The 17,400-nt window shown below is 34.5% G+C and overlaps 1 protein-coding gene across 1 annotated transcript; it reads left to right on the forward strand.

Annotated features, from left to right (window-relative positions):
• Positions 1–13,628: 13,628 nt before the first annotated feature.
• LOC115694998 (uncharacterized) lies at positions 13,629–16,991 on the forward strand. Its single transcript, XM_030622097.2, has one exon. The coding sequence runs from the start codon at positions 13,629–13,631 to the stop codon at positions 16,989–16,991; it is 3,363 nt and encodes a 1,120-aa protein (XP_030477957.2).
• The last annotated feature ends 409 nt before the right edge of the window (positions 16,992–17,400 follow it).

The following is a 17,400-nucleotide window of genomic DNA, read 5'->3' on the forward strand; positions in this document are numbered from 1 at the left end:
GTTAAATAGGAAAATATTTTAGATCAAAATTAATTGTTTAATAATTGATTTTGAATCAATCTAAATATAGTATATTTTCCTAGTATTAAATTAGAATTAATAATTAAGTTTTCATTTATACTTAATTATTTATTTCTTGTATTTAATACAGTTAATTAAATTGAAATTAAATATCTAAGTTGATTTTCATCATGATACTTAAATATTATTTTTTTTCATGATATTTAATTAAAAATTATTTTAAGTTAAAAATTTTTATTTCATAACAACTTAAATTTGAATAATTTTCAAAATATATTTTAATCATTTTCGAATTGCATTTAATATGCAATTTTTTTTTGAAAAATAGATTAAAGTTGAAAGTTAATTATTAATTAACTTTGGACGAACTTATATCAATAAATTTTTTTCATTCAAATGATTAATTAAAATATATTATAATTAGAAAATAAATTAATTAGTCAATGAAAATCTAGATAGATATTTTTTTGCTTGAAGTACTTTTCTAGTAATATTTAATTAAATAGAAAATTAATATTTAAGTTGACTTTCATGATGATACTTAAATGTTTGACTTTTTTCTTTATATTTAATTAAATAGGAAAATTATTTTTTAGTTGAAAATTAATTTTATTAATTAATTTTGGATCAACATAAAATTAGATATTATTTTCCAGGATTCATTTTATTTTAGAGCATTTCGAAAATTGTGTTTTATATACTTTAATTTTTCGAAATGCAAAATATATTTATAGAAAATTAAAATTTGAGTTGCAATTATTTAAATTAATACAGCTTTAATTAAATATTTTTCTAAATATTTATTGAAAAATTAATACTAAGATAAAAATAATTCATTTTATTATCCATCTAAGTATAATTTTATAAATATTAAATTAAAATTTTATTTATAATTTTATTTTAAATTTGATATTTTAATTAAATAAATATAAATATTCAAAATAAATAGATTGAAATTAATATTAGAAGAAAATACATTTAAAATAATGAGCTTTATTAATATTAGGATATTCGATCTCCATTGTTGGTTTTACATAGTTATTGCTTTAGTGAGTAATCCTCCCTAATGGAGGAATGTTCATTAGCAAACTAATGCCGTAGAATCTCGAAAGATAAATATTTTCTTTGTAAGTGTTTATTTTAGTATGGATCACCCTAATAGTGGCGACTTTAATAGGGCTTACAAGAGTATGAAATAATGGTGGAAGCTAATAAAATAGAATAGCCTTGACTCTCGCCTAAATGGGACAACGCTGAATTCTCATCTTGATCGAATAAAAGGTTGCTAGAATGTTTATCATTTTAGATGAGCTGACAACTCTATTCAATGAATGGTAGCTTTGACTCTCGCCTAAACGGGACATTGTATCAGTTTGTTGAAAACCTTGGAAATTATTTAGGTCTGTATGCTTTAGTATTTTCGCTTGTCATTCCTACTTGCTATGTGCTAATAATTTCTGAATGAGATTTTTGTTTTAAGCCTTATTTGATTTCTATTTATTGTTATTTGTAGTATCCAACATGACAATGAACAATCCCATGTTGTCACTATTGACTGATAATAAGCTGAGTGGATCTAACTTCCCTAAATGGAAAGAGAACATTAACATTGCTCTCATAGGTGAAAATGCCCTGTTTGTGTTAACTGAACCATCTCCTGAGCAGCCACGTGACTATGCAACCAAAGCTGTAAAAGAGAAGTACGAGCGTTGGCAAAATGCCAACAACAAAGCTCGATACTTCATACTTTCCAGCATGGTAGACACCTTGAAAACAAGGTTTGCAAACACTAACATGGTTGCAAAAATCATGACTGAGTTAACTAATCTATTCAGAATGGCATCAATCCAATCTCGCTTTGAAGCGACAAGGAAGTTTATAAATGCACGGATGAGTCCTCATCAGAACGTGCGTGATCACCTTCTCCAGATGGCAAGTTATTTCCAAGAAGCTCAGAATTGTGGAGCTGAAATGGATCAGACAACTCAAGTTAGTCTAATCTTGAATAGTCTGACTCCAGCTTTTCTGCCCTACACTTCAAATTATGTCATGAACAAGAAGGAACAAGACTTTCACACCTTGGTTAACGACCTTCAGACATATGAAAATTTGATTGGAGGACCGCAGAAAAAGGGACCTAAAGCTCCAAATTCTGGAAATGGTAATGGAGCGACTAAAGCTGAGGCAAACTTTGCCTCTACTTCCAAACCCAAGAACAAGAAGAAGTGGAAGAATAGCAAAAAGCCTGTTCAAGCTGTGAAAACAGTTAAAAAGAAAAAGGCTGCTACTCTTGGTGATGCACCAAAAGGAAAATGCTTCTATTGCAATGAAAAAGGCCACTGGAAACCCCAATGCCCTAAATTTCTAGCAAAGAAACAAGGTATTTCTTTTCCTATAAACTGATGTGTTTTAGTGAATTATAATCCACTTAGATTATTAATTATGGACCTACTAACCATGTTTATTTGTTTTTCTTCTTATTTCAGCCACAACTACTTAAACTCGGATGCTATCTTAGCGAGTTGAATCGGATAGTTGGACAGAAGGGTGGAGATAGTCCAAGATGAAGATGAAACTCGAAATCTTCTTTATTTTCGAATTAATTATTTTATTTTAAGAACAATTTGGATTTTAATTTTTAGTTTGGGATTTTATTCCCTATTTTTCATATTGTTGCAAACAATTCCTTTAATTTTGGAAGATTTTATAATAAAGTTTTCTATTTTGGAAATAAATTGTAATTTATGAATTGAGCTTCATTTACTTTATCTTGTGTAACCAATACCAATTATATTTATATGTTTTAATAATTGTATGTGTATGTGTTTTTATTATTGATACAAATTCTATAGTATCTTAAACTCTTCAAAGATTTAATACTACATAAACACTAAGAATTTATTTTCTATGTTTATGAATAATTGTTAATTCTAATACAATTATTAAGAATTTGTTTAATAGAAAGATCTTTTGATCTCATAGGGGTGGAATAAGTTAAGAATAATATGCAGTTCAACGATCTTTTATATCTAATGAACTCTGGATTATATTCATAACTCCACATGATCTTTATAACACTAAGAGATAAAATATGATCTATATATATGTTGGGTTTTGTGCCCTAAATAAAACCCTTTACAATCTGAGTAGTTATCAATATAAGAAATTTGAAGTGATTTATGTTTGAATGAATTTTACATGCTTATGGTTTAATATGTTTATTATGGTTATACACAAAATCTGTTAAGTCCAGATCATATGTTTATTCACAATTACAGTATTGTCAACACAGTGGAATGTGATTGTGATTATATGATTCAAAAGACTAAGTCCCTGTTTCATCAGTATTTTGGATTTACACTGATGTGATAATCAGCGATGATGTTGTTGGAAATTATTTTACCAGGATCTTAGATCTACTCACAAGTATGTTGATTAACACCCTAAATATGAACTTTCTAAAACGATGAAATAAACACATATAAAGTTTAGTAAACCTTACATTGGGTGCAGCGGAATATTATGACTCCTTCCGTTCAGATATCTAGCCCTTGATTCCTTTCTGTAGCAGAGCATTATCAATATCTGAACCTGGATCTCTTTCTCTGATTCTTTAGTGCTGAAAACTCCTTCTTGCTGAAAGTCTTTCTTCACGATCTTCCTCACTATGATTGAGGTATCACTTGCTGTGTGTGGGAACTACTCTAACACTAAGAATTCGAAATCTTTAGGAAGAAGAGAGAGAGGGAGTGGTCGGCCAAAGATAGGGAGAGAGAGAGGCTCAGTTTTTTTCTGAATGAAAAAGTAGAAAATTAAGTGTAATTTTCCTGAAGCCTTCACTATCTATTTATAACATTCCACTAGGGTTAGGTTTGAATTATTTGACATTAAAATAATGAAAATATCAGTTTAAATTGCCTACAAAAGTGGCCGGCCATGCATAGTGGATTCGGGCCTCACTTTTTGCAATTTTGCAGTTTTATCTTTTCTGCATCTAATTTTCTCAAAAATGCCAATTTTCAAATTCAACCATTTAAATGCCAATTCTAACTATTTAATAACTATAAATAATTATTAAATAATATTGTCATTTATCATATTTATTAATTGAACCATACAAAGTATCATAATTAACAAATATGCCCCTAAAACTCTTTCTTTACAATTTCGCCCTTACTTAGTGAAAAATTCACAAATAGACATAGTCTAATTTGAGAATTATAATTGATTAATCAAAACCAATTATATGAGTCTTACAAGAAATATTATCTCAACTAGTGGGGGGACCATGGGTCTATATAACTAAGCTTCCAATAAGCAGATCAAGAATTTATAACCTAAATTCACTGACTTATTAATTCTTCGTTGAATCCACGCATAGAACTTAGAATTGCACTCTCAGTATATAACATGCTCTATATGTTCCACCATATAGACACATCATTAGTTATCCATTGTTATAATCCTAATTTGACCAATGATCCTCTATATGAATGATCTACACTGTAAAGGGATTAGATTACCGTTACACCCTACAATGTATTTAATCCTTAAAACACTTAACCCCGTATAAATGATATTTCAGCTTATGTGAAATGAGATCTCCGCAATTTATTTTCGTTTGGTCAAGCTCGAAGGAGATCATCCTTTACTTACTATTTGCCAGACAGAAGATATAGATTCCATGTTTATGTTAGCGCTCCCACTCAATTGCACTATCGTGTTCCCAAAATGTACGTATCACCTTGACCCAAAAGTAGGCTTAACTAACAAATCAAAGAACACGAATAGCCTCTTGAGATTGAGCCTAATCATAACAGGATTAAGATCATTTGATCTAGGATCAACTAGGCGATATTGACTTGAATAGATATTACGGTATGTTTAATAAATCTAAGTCAAAGTTCAATATCGGTCCCTTCCGATGCATACTCCATGCATCCAACCTGAGCTTTACTTTAACCAATGCTCTGGAAAGAACATAGCATTTCTCCAAATGCAAGTAAACTCTGTTGTAGATTATCATATCAGTTAAACCCTGTGTCTGATAAATCTAGGAAACTTTATTCACATAGTCATGTTTACTTTCCAATATGTTGACAACACAATAAACAGGATCAAGTATGTGAAAAGGGTTTCAGATGAATTCATACATTATGTACATATAATCATGAAATAAATCATGTGAACCATGCAACATTAAATGTTATTTCTGATCTATATTAATAATTAAATATGATTAAATTGAAAATGAGTTTTATTTAGGGCATAAAACCCAAGAAACTCCCCCTTGCACTAATATAAAACAAAAAAAAAAAATGCATTTCAAATAATCTCAACACCTTGATATACAAATCAAGTGTAGTATTAGTAAACTCCTCGGAATAGGATCTGAAATGTTGAATTAAGCACAACCTTTTCTCCACCATTACTCTTCCTTAATCACAAAATCATTGATAATGTGAAATTCCTCTCTATATGTCTACTCTCTTGGGATACTGGATTCTATACCTTTGGCAACTGCTTTTGGTTAATCAGGAAATAACACTAGTAGTTAAGGCAATTTGGAATGGTGCCAAAGGTGCATAGAACTATCCTTAGACTGAATAAGTACCCTTCCTGCAACTTTAACATTCAGTCTCTTTCTGGTAGACCTAGAGACTTCAGATAGGTTTTTACACTTCTCCAAAATCACTATTCCACCCCCAGAGTAATCACCATCTTATCAGAAAGATTTTCTAGCACAAAGGCAAATTTTGAAATCTGATGTGGTGTAGTCTAAGAGTTTTAAACACACCCTTATAGACTAACATATAGTTCCTCTTCTTAATCTTAAGATTTACTTGATTGTCTTCCAATGTTCTTCTCCTGGATTAATCTAATACCTACTCATTACTCTCACTCAACAGCAGGTGTCTGGTCTAAGGCATACTTTAGCATATCTGAGACCTCTCACTGTTGATTTAAGAAATTCTTTCATGGCTTTATCTTTTTTGGAATAGTTGAGACTTTTCCTTAGATAAATAAAATCTATGCCTAAGAAGTTGTGAAGCTTCTATAGATTGCCATTAGAAAGAAAATGCATCAACATCTTACTAAAGTAAGTTGCTTGCATTAGAGTAAGTAATTACCAAATATACCACAAGTCATAGGTTTAGATAAACTCAAACCTGTAATACTAGGAACAGGAAGTTTGTTAAGTCCATAGAATGGACTTATTAAATAAAATTTCCTTGTAATAGAAAACTTTAGGTTACTCCATGTGAATGGATTAAACCATAGTTCTATTGGCTTTTCTTCTTAGTTTCTTATCTTTTCAATCCATTACTTGTTTAAACTCACAATGGATTTTAATCACTAGTGTCTTCCAAGTCATAAGAAGGCGAGTTCCTAGAAACTCTCCCACTACGACAAGGTACTGTGAATTATGTCTAAGAAAATTAAATGGTATTAACCTCTTTGGTTGTGACAAGACAACAGAGGCAGTGGGATCATCATATGTCATATACGATGATAGAACACTTTTGGAATCAAGAAATAAATATCTCCTTTATTTGCTACTTTATTTTCAGACTTAGTCATTATCTTAGAAAAGTAGTGTTTGTTTGAACAAACACTTTCTTATCTATTGACTATGGGATGGTCCACCCCTAATCACTTAGAATAGCTAACAAACCATGGTTAACAGTTCTAGCTTTTCTTAAGATTTTTATTAGGTCATCCATGAATCTAGTAATGATTTACATTAAGTATACAACCATTACATTATTCTGAAATTGTATTACCATTGAAGGATTTAGGCAACGACTAGTAACTAATCATCAATATGCAACTCAAATTTCTGGGGAGGTAAGTTTGGATATAATTCAAAAATCAATTTAATGATCTTTGAACTGCATATCTACTAACTATTTCTCCACCCCTATCAGTTCGCAAGATCTTTAACCACTTACCTTAATGGTGTTTCACCATTGCTAGAAATTAATGAAATTTTTCAAACATTTCAAATTTCTTTGCATAAGGTATAATCTAGAGTGATCGTTTTAAGAATACAACGAAAAACTCATATCCACCCCTGAATGTACATCCATCTTCGAATGAGATGAACTACTTTCAGTGGATATAGGCATATTAACTCTTTGCAGAGATTGATCTTGTCAAAACCAATATGAACAAGATACAAATGCCATAGATTAAAAAAATGTGGTAGTGTCTTTTGATGACTTAGGTTTAGTTACATCAAAGAGTTCTTAGAATACTGCAAGTGGATCCTAGTCACAGAACACTAAACTCATATTCCATACAGTTTGAATCCATTAATAGAAGATGGATATTAAATACTTGAGAAAGTGTAACTGTATTGTATTCTGGAATTAGAAATATAAGAAAATTTCTGTTTGGAATCTAAAATTAAAGTCGAAGACTTAAATTTATACCAAATATTATGAGTAATTCTTTATTGGACCACCACTACTAATTTAACTCTAAGTCTGATTTGCCCATACAAGTAGGAGATTTCTAAGATTGAGGATTTATATCAATTGGGAATAGAATTTCGGGATTATAATCATATGCGTCATTTAATTTCTTAAGAGAAAATATAGAATGATATGAAATGATTTATAGACAATTCATCCAATAATATGTTATTGAGCTAATTCGAAATGAATAAGCTAAGAGGAATTAGGATAATTTCGTTTATAAATAAGAATCCAACGATGCTTCGATTAGCGAGAGTCAAAATAATCTTATTTATACAATCTTGTTGTTTCATATCGTAAAAATACTAGTCTAAGGTGTCATCAATTGATGAACAGCTAGATGTTGCATATACAATATTTATCTTTCGAGATCTAACACTATTATGTATGTCTAATGGTGAAAATCCATTAGGGATTTATCTAATTAGATAAACAAACCAAGTTAGACCAACAATGAAGATTCGAAATTAAACTACAACTTAATAACAGAAAATAACATGGTTCAATATAAATTCATACACAATTCAGAAATTATTAAACATATAGCAACTAGGAATGACAAGTGAAAATACTAAAACATATAATCCTAAATAATTTCCAAGGTTTTCAACAAACTGATATCAGTGTCCCGTTTAGGCAAGAGTCAAAGCTACCATCCATTGAATAGAGTTGTCAGCTCATCTAAAATATTAATCATTCTAGCAACCTTTTATTCGATCAAGATTGGAATTCAGCGTTGTCCCATTTAGGCGAGAGTCAAGGCAATTCTATCTTATGAGCTTCCACCATTGTTTCATAATTTGCAAGTCAAATATGATCGCCACCATTAGGGTGATCCATACCATATAAAACACTTACAAACTACTTATCTTTCGAGATTAAACGGTGCGAAATTGCTAATGAACGTTCCTCCATTAGGGAGGATTACTCACTAAAACAAACGCGATGTAAAACCAACAATGGAGATCGAATATCTTAATAATAAAGCTCATTATTTAAAGAGAGTTGTATTTTCTTTGATTCTCTTTATTTAATCTATTTATTTTAAATATATATTTATTTAAATAAAATTTCCAATTTAGAATGAAAAATTCTAAATATAAATTTTAATTTAATATTTATAAATTTTACTTAGATGGATATGAAAATAACATGAATTTCTTCCATCTTACTAATAATTTCCAATAAATATTTAGAAAAATATTCAATTTAAGTTGTTAGAAAATTAATTTAAATTAATTTACAACTCAAATTTAATTTTCTATAAATATATATTGCATTTCGAAAAATTAAAGTATTTAAGGATAGAATTTTCGAAAATGCATGTTAAAATAAAAAATAAATCCTGGAAAAATTATTCTAATTTAATGTTGGCCCAAAATTAATTAATAAAATTAATTTACAACAAAAAATATAATTTTCCTATTTAATTAAATATATAAGAAAAATTTCAAATATTTAAGTATGATGATAAAAATCAACTTAAATATTAATCTTCTATTTAATTAAATACACTAGAAAAATACTTCAAGCAAAAAATATCACCTATCTAGATTTTCCTTTGACTAATTAATTTAATTTCTAATAATATATTTTAATTCATTTATTTTAAATTAATCAACTAATGAAAAAATCATTGATTTAAGTTGGTCCAAAATTAAAATAAATAATTTACAACTTTAATTTATTTTTCAAATAAAATTCGAAATTCCAGCATTTAAGAAATGCAATTTCGAAATTTGATTAATAAAATAAACAAAAAATATATTTTGAAAATTATTTAAATTTAGTTGAAAAAACAAATTTCAACTAAAAATAATTTTCTATTTAATTAAGTGTCATGAAAAAGAAATATTTAAGTATCATGATGAAAATCAACTTAGATATTTAATTTTTAAATTAATTAAATGTATTAAATTCAAGAAATAAATAATTAAGTGTAGAGAAGGCTTAATTATTAATCTCTAGTTTAATACTAGGAAAAATATACTTAAAATAAATTGTACCAAAATTAATTATATAAATAATTAATTTCACAATGTATTATATTTTCCTATTTAATATTAGAAATAATAAGTAGTCTAGAAATAACTATCTAGAAAATATCTTATTTGACTAAGTATCTTTTCCACAAAATTTTAAAAAATATCTAATTTAAGTTGTATTAAAAAAATAGAACTTAAATATTTTCAAATTTAAATTTAATTAAATATCAAAAATTAAATTGTAACCACTTAATTTGAAAATATTCCATTTTAAGTTAATATTCGAAAAGATATTAACTTAAAAAATATCTAAAGAATCTTAATATCCAATGCCTAAAATTCCTCAACTTAATTTTGAAATTTTAAATCCAAAAGATATTCAGATTTAAGTTGGTTAGTTGTAGATTGTGACAGTCAGTAGTCCCGTGATCCGCAAGGGGAAATACCGGGTAAGTTGTGCAATCCCACACCGCCTGGGGAAGGTCAAGTGGGATGATTCTGAGACTATGTAGGTATGTGACTACACAGTTGAAGAGAGCTTAAATGGATTGATTGGTATTACCTATATCAACAAGGTGCATCTTGTTTTTCGGTAGCCCATCTCGAAAGAACTCCACAGTTAAGCGTGCTTGGCCTGGAGCAATTTCAAGGATGGGTGACCTCCTGGGAAGTTTTCCCAGGATGCATGTGAGTGAAGACAAAGCACGCTGGAAACACTTGTGTTGGTCTGTAGGGCCAGTCATCAATCCATGAAGCAGACGAAGTGGCGTACTCGTGTATAAGAGCCATTCATTCCGTGGGTGTAAGGGCCCAATGGAGGCTTGAAGCGGGGACGTTCATAGATAACTAAATATAAACTTAAATAGGAATATTTAATGGAAAATTTAAATTAAGCTCCAGAAAGAATCTAGATGGTTATAATTCTATATTTAATTAAATACAAGAAAATACATATAGTTTAGCTTAGAATAAAGAATCCTGTAAACTATAATTTTCTTAAATTAATTTCAAAATAAATGAAATTAATTATGTTGCTAATCAATTTTATTAGGTTAAACTAGTTTAATTAACCTAGTACAATTATTCAAATCAGGCAAATGGGCCTTCACAATTGGGGTGGTTCATGTGAGGGGTCTTTGAGTTCAGTATATCGTACCCACTACTATGGCTCCCAACTCTCACACAAGGCCCAAAAGAGAGGAATTTAACCTTAAAATGAACAACTGTTATTAATTGAATAGGCCCAAAAACTAAATGGGCCTAAATGAAATCTATCAAGAACTATGATATTTTATTTAGCAACAACAACCTATATGCATCTATAATGAAATTAAACACATAGGCTTACACAGGCACACAATTTGGATGGATCCTATCATGTTGCTAGGTCATACACAGATGAAAAAAGACTGTAAGTATACCTGTTAGAAATTATTTACTTGACCAAGGGAGCAATGAGTTAAAATCAGATCATTGGATCTGTCAACAAGTTAACCATGGCTATTTGCAATCAAGCAATAATAGGTTGGGGAAGGAATGGCCCCGTGTGTGGGTCTAGTCCATTAGTGGCTTTCGGGTTTTTTCCCTGTGAACGTGCTTTGAGTGTTTAGTGTTCTTCTTGCTTGAGACTGTGAAATGGTGGTAGTGAACGAGATGGACCAGGAGATGGTGACGGTAACTGTGGATACTAGAGATGACTCGGTGGCGAAGACGATGGAAAGGGATAGTGAGATGGAAATAGAAATGATGGAGTTGTTTGAGGATTTGACTCTTGAAGACATTGTAGCCAACAAAGCTTGTGTTGGTAAGATAATGGGGTGCAAGAACATGGCTGCCTCAGTAGTAAAAAAGATTCTTTTGGGCATATGGAATTTGGAAGATGGTTGGAGGATGAAAAAGTTCGAGGAGGGAGTGCTTGGTTTCTTCTTTGAATCGGAGGCAGATTGCTCTTTCGTTCTGAACAAGCGACCGTGGCTGGTTAATGGAGTTTTGCTGAATATTAAGCCATGGCCACTTGAAGGGGAGGTGCGATTGTCGGAGTTCGAGCTAGCTCGTTTTTGGGTTGAGTTCCATGGTCTTCCGACCCGCTGTCTGTCGCAAAACAACATTCCCATACTTGCTAAAAAGGTTGGCCAGCTGGTTAAATCGGATGGGAAAAGTAAAGAGGAAACTGTAAGGAGAGGATTCCTCAGGTGTTGGGTGGACGTGTGGTTAAGTCATCCAGTCCCAGCAGGTTTCTTCTTCAAGACCGGTGCGAACCCGGAGGTGTGGGTTCAGTTTAAATACGAGAAGTTACCTTACTTATGCTTCAACTGTGGGATGTTGGCACACAGTAATAGAGATTGCTTGGCCCCTACGGCGTGGGTTACGCCACCCAAAGGAGAGGCGGTGAAAATGTATGGTCCATGGATTAAGACGGAAGGACCGTCGGGAAGTTGTTTCAACGCTGCTGCCTATAAAAGGGAAAGGCTCCTTTGTAATGAAGGAGTGAAACTTATAGGAGGCAATGCCAGGCAAAAGGGCAGCTGGAAGAGAAGGCCACTACCGGTGCAAAAAGAAGCAGGGGAGGGTTCTTCTCAGGCAACGGCGGTCCTTGACCGGTCGGCGAGGAAAATGGAGGGTACAGAGGAAGGTACGTTGCATGGTGTGCTGCATGGTAGTGGGCGTCCACTATGCTCAAAGGACGATGATGTGGCACAGAGAGAAGGAAAGATTGTGGTCCCAAGTGAATTTGAAAATCCCCCACGTGAAGAATGTTTGAATATTCCCCCCAAAAATATCCTTACTGAGTTACCTACCCCAGATTTTGCCAGTGTGGGCCATGAGAATGAATTGGGTCTTATCCCTGACATTGGGCCCTCATTAATCCAAAGCTTAAATATACCTCATATTTGGACTTGTAAATCTCAAATGCCCCATCATTTCCCTGAGCCCATTAACTTTAAATGGCCCACAAATGACCCCCAGTTACAAAAACTTTACTGTGATCTCCTTGGGCCGGACTACACCAACTTGTACAAGGTCCAACCATCCTTAATTTCAAACCCCCCTAATGTTTCTGAAATGATTGTTCATCTGCTGGGGTCAAGGAAAAGAAAGGCACACACTTGGTACCAACCAATTCCTGATAAATTAGAGAACTCTCCTTTTGAGGAGGTGAGTCAATCGGCTATAACAATCAATGATCTCAAAGCAAGTAAGACTGATGGAGAGGGGGAAGAGGTTGCGGGTGAGTCCTTCAAAGTTGGAACGAGTCGTGGTAATCCAAGAGGAAGGCGCAAGAAAGGAGAAACTTGCAGCTCTTTCCTTAAGAGAACGTCGGGAGTTAAAACGAGGAGAAGCAAGAAATTGCACAGGGAAGGTAACTCGGCTAATGCCATTAACTTAGATCATGTTCTTGCTCAATGTATTGAAGTTCCTGTCAACTATGCTCAAAATTTTGGAATTGGCGAGGAGGCGGCCAGAGCCATGCCCCCACCTTCGCCATGAGGTGCCTCAGTTGGAATTGCCGCGGCCTTCGAAGGCCCGCGGCAGAGAGAGCTTTGAGAAAGCTCTCTCGAGGAGAGGGGTTCGATGTTATCTTCTTAATGGAAACAAAGGTGGATGAGGTTTTTATGAAGAATTTGACAAGGAAATTGGGATATCATGACTTTTGTGGCATTCCGGCAATCGGAATTGCAGGGGGTTTCTGCCTTGCGTGGAAGAAGGGTCTGAAGATGATTGTGAGGAAGAAGTTTAACACTGGTTTTGAGTGTCAAATCGAAGAAGGGAACAGAGCTGTTTGGACAATGTTCTTCATGTATGGGACGCCGTATGGTCGCGAAAAGAATGCTTTCTGGCAATGGTTTTCTACCTTGGTTATGAAGTGTGAGTCCAACTGGGTGGTTTGTGGCGACTTAAATGTTATTGCAGAGGCCTCCGAGAAGCGAGGAGGTTGTGAGTATAATTCTAGAGAAGGGGCTCATCTTTAAAACTTCATGGTTGATACCGGCGGAGTTGATCTTGGATTCGTGGGACCAAAGTTCACTTGGATGAGAAGTAAGGGGTCTCTGAACTCTGTGAGGAAGCGACTTGCAGGGTCATTGCCTGTGCCGATTGGTGTGTGAAGTACCCTGAAGCAGCTGTTGTCCACCATGCGATTATGGCTTCTGATCATGCTCCTGTGGTCCTCGACTCTCAACCGGTCACCCAGAAACTCCATTATCCGTTCAGATTCCTGGAAGTGTGGACTGCAGATCCGAGGTGCACAAAAGTTATCCAAAGAGCTTGGAGTAAACAGTGTTATGGTCAAGCGGGTATTCGTGTTTGTGGTAAATTGCGTAACACTAAGAATGCTCTCAAAGTCTGGAACAGGGATGTATTCGGTTTTTGCGATCAACAACTCAAGAGTTTGTATGCTAGACTGAGTTCTCTTCAGTCTCAAGTTCATGCGACGACTTGCGAAGAAGAAGCGGAGATTCAACTGCGAATTATTGAGCTAGAACAGAGACAAGAAAGAATATGGAGACAGAAATCCCGTGAGTTGTGGGTGGCTATTGGTGACTGTAATTCGAAGTTCTTCCATACAACCACTTTAATTCGAAGAAGGCGAAATTCCATACGCGCGATCCTTGATGATGGTCAAGATTGGATACTGGACAGGGCTGGGATTGGTGAGTATTTCACGAGGAAATTCAGAGGACTTTATCAGAGTCAGAACCCGAGTTTCGATCAGGACTTCGAGTCCCTCTTTCAAAGGAAGGTCTCTGATGCAGAGAATTTGGATCTATGCCGGGTCCCCACGATTGATGAAATTAAAATGGTGGTCTGGAGGCTGCATCCTCTTAAGGCTCCTGGACCGGACGGGTTCTCCGGGATTTTCTATAGAATGTATTGGGATACGGTGGGGATGGAGATTTGTGAGATGGTGCAAGAATTCTTTCGCTGTGGTATGTTGCCTGAGCAGATCAATCGGACGTTTATCTGCCTCATTCCCAAGAGTGAAAACCCTTCGTCCTTTGATCAGTTCCGCCCTATTAGTCTTTGTAACTTCGGGTACAAGATCATTGCACGACTACTCACTGACAGAATGAAACCGGTGTTGGAAAATTTGATAAGCCCCTTCCAATCGGCTTTCCTGCCCGGGAGGTGGATAGCTGAATGTTCTGTGCTTGCATCCGAAGCGCTCCATGCTCTTAAAAAAATCAGAGGTCGAAGGGGCTTCATGGCGGTGAAAACTGATATGCACAAGGCTTACGACAGGATTGAGTGGAGTTTCAACGAAAAGTTTTGTGACATGATTTTTCAGTGTGTGTCAACTGTCTCTTTCTCGATACTTCTAAATGGAGCTCCACTTAAATCTTTTAGTCCAGGGAGAGGATTGAGGCAGGGAGACCCTCTCTCGCCATACCTCTTCATTCTATGTAGTGAAGTTTTATCTAAGCTGCTAGTTCGAGCCGAAGCTAGAAGCCAAATCTCAGGAATTCGAATCGGTAAAGAAACTCAACCCATAACACATTTGTTTTACGCTGATGATGCAATCTTTTTCTGTCGTGCTAACTCAGATGAGGCCGTGAATCTGAATGCTTGCTTTGACACTTATGAGGCTTGGTCTGGCCAAAAGGTTAACAAAAGAAAGAGTGGGGTCGTGTTCTCGCCGAAGGTTAAACATGAAGACAAAGGGCTCATTCAAAGGATCTTAGCTATGAAAGGTCTGGATCATAAGGAAAAATACTTGGGGAACCCTTTTTTCTATTCTGCAAGATCGAGAGAAGATTTCAACTTCCTGAAAGAAAAGATCATAGCTCGCTTGGAAGGATGGAAAGCTAAACAGCTATCGATTGCAGGGAGACAAACTCTCATTACTTCGGTGCTCCAGAGCATTCCCTGTTATGCAATGTCTACTTTGAAAATACCTGTGTCTATCTGTAATGAAATGGATAGAATCGTTGCTAGATTTTGGTGGAAAGGCAACTTGCAACCTGAAGGTCGATACCATGCTCTTAAAAGTTGGGCCGATTGTTGTCAACCCAAAAGAAATGGAGGGCTGGGTTTTAGAAGGTTCAAAGACATCAATATGGCGCTCTTGGCTAAATTGTCCTGGTTTATGCTTGATGCAGAGAATAGCAATAGGCCTTGGGTTCAAATATTGAATGCAAAATACTGTACTGTCCAGGATTTTTGGAGTGTTCATGGAAAGCAAGAGGACTCGAAAGTGTGGCGTGGCATTTTGGCTAACCGAGACCTATGTGTTAAAAGTGCGGGCCTGTTGGTGGGAGAAGGTGACTTCGACATCTGGACTAGACCTTGGGTACCATATTTTAGTCTGGAAGAGGTCTGCAATGCATTCACTTATAATGTCACCCATGCTTTCACAAAGGTTTCAGACCTCTTCCTTCCTGGCACAAGGCAGTGGAATGCTCAATTAATTTCACAATGTTTCTCTCGTGAAGTTACTGATGCAATTCTGAGAATCCGCCCACTTTGTGACAGCAGAGATATCGTATTTTGGCAGGGTAACAACAGTGGTAAGTTCTCGGTTAAAAGTGCGTATTGGTGTGCACAAAGACGGAGATTTCATGAGGAGAAGAGAGTGTGGAAGTGTCTCTGGAAGCAGAAACTACATGCTAGACAGAAAATTCTGCTATGGAGGGTCTTAAGTGGCTGCCTTCCACTCAAAAGCAGGCTGGGTTATGTGCTGGAAAGGGATAAACTTTGCGATCTGTGTGGTGAAATACCAGAAAATGAAGTTCATCTGTTTAGAGACTGCCACTTTGCTCGTTGTCTTTGGTTTAGCAGTCCATGGGGCATCATTAATAGTAACCTGGGCTCTTTGAGTTTTGAAGACTGGTTCCTTTGGTTGGTTGACACGGGGAATGGCTCCCTCATGATGTTTGGTGCTTGTGTAATGGAACATATTTGGCAATGCAGAAACAAGCTCCTTTTTCAGGGAGTCAAGCCGAATCTTGCAATGTCCATTAGACAGTTGTGGCAGAGGTTCAACGAGTTTAAAGATATTTTGCTAGACGAATGCAAGTTGACTCTGACTACCACGGTGAACACCTGCTCTGGTGTCATCTGGGATTTGCACGTCAGAGTGGATGCCTCGGTCTTGGATGGTAAGGCTGGTATCAGTGTAGTGGAGCTGCAGGAAGACCAAAATGAAGGAGGGGTAATTCTGCAGTCCGAGGTAGTGGAGAATGTGTTAGCTGCTGAGCTAATGGCCATCTTTAAGGCTCTCTCTTGGGCTGTGGAAAGGAAAGCTAGATCTGTCCTGGTGGAGTCTGATTCTCTGGTTGCTGTGAAGGCCTTAATGGCAAAGGAGTTGCCGTTTGCTTGGGGATCTTACCCTTTGTTCTCTGCTTGCTGTAATTTGTTTGTTTTTTTCGATCACTGTGTTGTGTCTCATATCTCTCGAGATATTAACTCTTTAGCTGATGCTTGTGCTCGTTATGCTAGAGTTTCGTGTGTGAAGTCGAGATGTTTGGTTGGGGAGGTAGTCCCCTTTGTGGCTACTTTGTTTTGAGTGTGTTTCTTTTCAATAAAAGAGTTTAATTACCAAAAAAAAAAAAAATGCAATAATAGGTTTTAAAAACTTACAAACAAGCTAAAAACACATACTCCTGCAACAAGGTTAGCTGGATAGTTGGATGTAGGATTTATTTAATTTTAAATAAATAATTTAAAAAAATTAATTACATAAAAAAATTTATTTTCGAAAATAATAAAATAAAATAAAATTTAAAAATTTCGAAATTAATAAAAAAAATATATTTAAAAATAAACCTACAATTTTGAAAAATTAGTTTTCAACCAACCTAAATATCATTTCAAAATTTGCTAACTACTTTTAAAATTTTAATGTTATTTTATAATAAAAATTAAATAGAAATTAAAAAAGATAAATAAATATCTTTTTCAGATTTTAAATGTAA

The sequence above is a fragment of the Cannabis sativa genome, chromosome 6 (assembly GCF_029168945.1).
Source record: "Cannabis sativa cultivar Pink pepper isolate KNU-18-1 chromosome 6, ASM2916894v1, whole genome shotgun sequence".
Taxonomy (NCBI): Eukaryota; Viridiplantae; Streptophyta; class Magnoliopsida; order Rosales; family Cannabaceae; genus Cannabis; species Cannabis sativa.